The 4233-nt window shown below is 39.3% G+C and overlaps 1 protein-coding gene across 1 annotated transcript; it reads right to left on the reverse strand.

Moving 5' to 3' along the window:
- Position 1: 1 nt before the first annotated feature.
- Positions 2–4009, reverse strand: LOC114059743 (toll-like receptor 10; the record flags this gene model as incomplete). Its single annotated transcript, XM_027888538.1, has 2 exons — positions 3900–4009; positions 2–713 (listed from the first exon to the last, which is right to left on the reverse strand). Coding segments are annotated over exons 1-2 (780 nt in total), but the record flags the coding sequence as incomplete, so codon positions are not given.
- Positions 4010–4233: the final 224 nt, after the last annotated feature.

Raw genomic sequence — 4233 nt, forward strand, 5'->3', positions numbered from 1 at the left:
TATTGGGGCAAAGCATGTGTGGCATATATGCATCATATATTGTCAAACTGGCAATATTCATCTCTGAAAACTGTCTGTATAGAATCTCTTGGTTGAAATAATAAAGTTTATTACGAATGTGCTCCAAAGTTAACGCTTTCATGGAAACATCCAAAGAGATTAATTGTTCCAGAGAGCTTAATAAGGGTAGAAAATCATATTTACTCAGCTCCCCCGGTGGTCCCCGAAAAGTCAAATTTCTCACAGTCAAATGCTCCACAGGTGAATACCAAATAAGCAGGAAAATTTGCAGAATGATAGCCCATTGTACATCCACAGTGTCAAGAATGAGAGCTGTTGTCTTGATTTTCTTCAGAAGCATTAAAGAAGGTGAGGGGAAATACTTATAACTCAAGGTATAAATGAGGTTAACTATTTTTAAATTTTCCGAAGCACTCATTCCATCATACAAGAGGGAAAAACTGAAGTTTCGGTTTGCTGCAAAATCAATGTGAAGGTTCCTTGTATTCAAGTCTGTCAGACTCTGAGGCTCATACAGAGAAAAGTTTCTCAAGGTCAGGAAGACAGTGTGCAGCTGCAAATGTTTGATATACCTGAAGTCTGACCTTCGTATCATCATGGCACTTAATCCTAGGTACTCCAAACGAAACATGTTCTCAAATTCCTGACAGATAGGCAAGGCAGTAAACTTATTGTAAGAAAGATCTAAATGTCTAAGACGTGCGAGAGTTAGACAGTAAACTTTCAAAATGTTATTATGAGATAAATCTAAGTATTCTAAATTTTCATTAAAAACAAATACACTAAAGTCAAGCACCATCATTAGATTATGAGAAAGATTTAATACTTGAAGGTCAGAAAGAGAAATAAATTCTGAGATACTAATTCCAGAGATCCTATTATGTGATAAATCTAATACTTGAGTATGTACTGGAATGTTTTTTGGAACATTAGTTAGCAATCTGCTTGAATAATTTGCAATGAATTCATTTTCCACAGTTGGCTGGATATTATTCCACAGTGTGAATGTAAAGACACAAGCAAGGACATAGGTATTTGTGAGGGTTCTCATTATGCTATCCAGCTTTATCTTGTTTTTTTACAGAAACACAGAAGCATATTGTTGTTTTCTGTTCAATATGTCTCACTGTTGAGTCCAGACCTGAGAAAAGAAAATATATGGAATTTGATGAAATTGTTGAATGGGTGAATTTGCTTTTTTTATTGCTAAAATAAGGTTCAATATAAAATAAAAACATATTTTTACATACTCTTGTTCTAAGTTCTTATCAATTGTTCTCAACCCCCCACCCTCATCCTCTAATCCCAGTTATTGTTTTTCTCAGTTAAATATAAATTAATTCCTTTATAATGGGAGGAATATAACCACTGGTATTTTAAAAACACACATATGTTAAGAAATACAACTTTCTCAACAATCTTGAGATGCACAAAATTGGTACAAGTAGAAAATGCATTTAGGAATAAAGGAGAACAGAACAAGGCTCCCATCTGCTCTTTCTGTACATCCCAAGATCACACACATTTGGGGACAAAACTCCAAAAGAACCACCCTCGCAGGAACTGGTGCAAAAACAATCTCTTCAGTCAGAAGAGCCAAAGGATACTCCTCTTCACAGCCCAGAGATCCCGGACATGGCCATGCAACCCCTCAGGTCAGCTGATCAGCTTTGTCTGTGCTATAGCACAAAGACATACGGGTCTATTTTCCAATAAGCCAAGAATCCTGAGGAGAAATTACACTGTCCATTGTATTGGGCATATGTGGTGAGGTTTTGTTAGCCGGGGACTATGGGAATGGCTTCTGTGAGAAGCTGCCAGAAGCTTTCTCTGTGTTTGATAGAGCCAGTGACAGCCAGATCCACAGTTGAACCCATCAGCAATGGTAGTAGTGCTTCTAGGATAACACAGCTCAGAAGGGGAGAAAAAACTCTTGGGCAACAGCAAATGCAGCTCAGAGAGAGGAGTGAGAATATATGAGAGGAACAACTCTGCAGACACCAAGGTCAGTGCAGAAGGAGGGGGAGGAGGTGCTTCAAGTGCTGGAGCTGAGATTCCCCTGCAGCCTGCGGTAAAGACCATGGCGAGGCAGGCCTCCCCAGCCCATGGAGGTCCACACTGGAGCAGGTGGATACCTGAAAGAGGCTGTGACCTCACAGTAACCCTCTGTTGGAGCAGGTTCCTGGCAGAACCTGTGGACCTATGGAGAGAGGAACTTACGCTGGAGAAGGTTTACTGGTAGGACTTGTGACCCTATGGGAGACCCATGTTGGAGCAGTCTGTTCCCTGGAGGACTGTACCCCACGGAAGGGACCCATGCTGAAGAGTTCTTGAACACCTGCAGCTTGTGGGAAGGACTCACATTAGAGAACTGTCTCACATGGGAGGAACCTCACACTGAAAAAAGGGGAAGAGAGCGAAGGGGAAGAAACAGTAGAAATAACATGTGATGAACTGACTGCAACCCTCCTTCACTGCCCTGCTGTGCCTTTGGGAGAGGAGGTAGAGAAATTGGGAGTGAAGCTGAGCCCAGGAAAGAAAGGAGGGGTGGGAGGAAGGTGTTTTAAGATTTGGTTTTATTCCTCATTATCGTACTGTGATTTAATTGTAATAAATTGAAATAATTTCTGGAGATAGAGTCTGGTTTGCCTGTAACAGTAATGTGTGAGTGATCTCTCTCTGTCCTTATCTTTCCCACAAACCTTTCATTGTATTTTATTCCTGTCGAGTTGAGGGGAGTGACAGAGTGGCTTGGATGGACACCGAGCGTCCAGTCAGGGTCAACCCAGCACACTCATGAATATTGTAATGCCAGTCTGACCAAAAGCACAGTGATGGTAAAACCACACCATGATTGGACACTACCTATGAAGCAGTGATTCCCAGAAACAGCCTGTTTCAGTTTTAAATTCTGTCCCCATGTAATCTTTTGTTAAACAAACCCCAAAACCCAATTTTTTCAGTTCAAGGTTATAATGTGTGTTAGTCCCCAAAAATTTTATTAACTGATATCAAAACTCAACCCTTCCCCTTCAAGTCTCCTGCCAGGTTTAATCAAGTTTTCTTTTAATTAAGTGAAGCAAAAATATATATAATTAACATCATCAAAAGCAATAAAAGAGTAAATCAGCAAAATATAAATTTCTACCTCAATTGAATCAAATAAAGTAGTCAAATTGTGCTTTCAGAAAGTTGTGCTAGGCCGTCTGAGGGCACAATAGAAATAAAGCTGGAATGTTTGGTCAAAGTACAGTATCACTCACAAGAGGAAATAAGACAAGGAAATCTGACCCAGTATCCTTCAAAGAGCAGTTGACCCTGTTCTTCAGACTCCAGGCTGGTAAACAATCTAACTCTTGAATCAAATAAACTTTGATCTGGAACTATCCAGAGAAATTTCCCCCTGGCCAAAAAGGACGTCAGGAATAAAGTAAGAAATGTTTTGAAGGGAGAAAAAAACCACAAATATATTCTCTGTCCATGCTCCATTGCCAGACAAGTTTGAATTTACTGCATATTCTATGCTAGATGCTGCAACAAGGGACGAGCCACACTGTATAGCACTGAAGAGTGCCATAGTCAGAGAGTAAAGCAAATACATCGAGCAAAACAATATAAAGGATCAACAGTTACCCCTCCAATGCTGTTTTAGAATATTAAATTAGAGTTGGCTGAGAATTAAAGTTGCCACACCAAATTATTTTTCCCTCTTTCCCCTTCACTGAAATTCAACATACAGATGAGCATTTTCACTAAAATTTCCACATGCAAGATTATCTTCCGACACTGAAGCAACACTAGCACCGGAGATTTGAGAAAGTCCAAGACAAATATAACAAAGAGAAAAAATTATGAATAATGAAGCAAATATAACTCACCTTTGGCGCATGGGATTCACCTCCAAGTTGAAGAACCAGTAAAAGTCCTCTGCATAGTCAGTTAACATCCTCAAAATAGAATTTCAAACATATGTAATCTTCAAGATGGGTAGTAATAATTACTACCTCAGGAAGCAGAAAGAACAGGATTTTTTAATCAGGCTATACAATTCCAAGAATGAATGAAATTTCCATACAATCCAGGTACAAAAAGCACAATGAAAGGAAACTTCTAACAGTTCGGACTAAAAATGCATTTACTTCTGTAATATTTACATAATTGTACAGTTTAGGAGGAAATAAACCTATCTGCAGCACAGAATATTCCCTGTGG

Source organism: Empidonax traillii, unplaced genomic scaffold (genome assembly GCF_003031625.1).
Source record: "Empidonax traillii isolate 1590-97213 ecotype Southwest subspecies unplaced genomic scaffold, ASM303162v1 scaffold240:size1935192, whole genome shotgun sequence".
Classification (NCBI taxonomy): domain Eukaryota; kingdom Metazoa; phylum Chordata; class Aves; order Passeriformes; family Tyrannidae; genus Empidonax; species Empidonax traillii.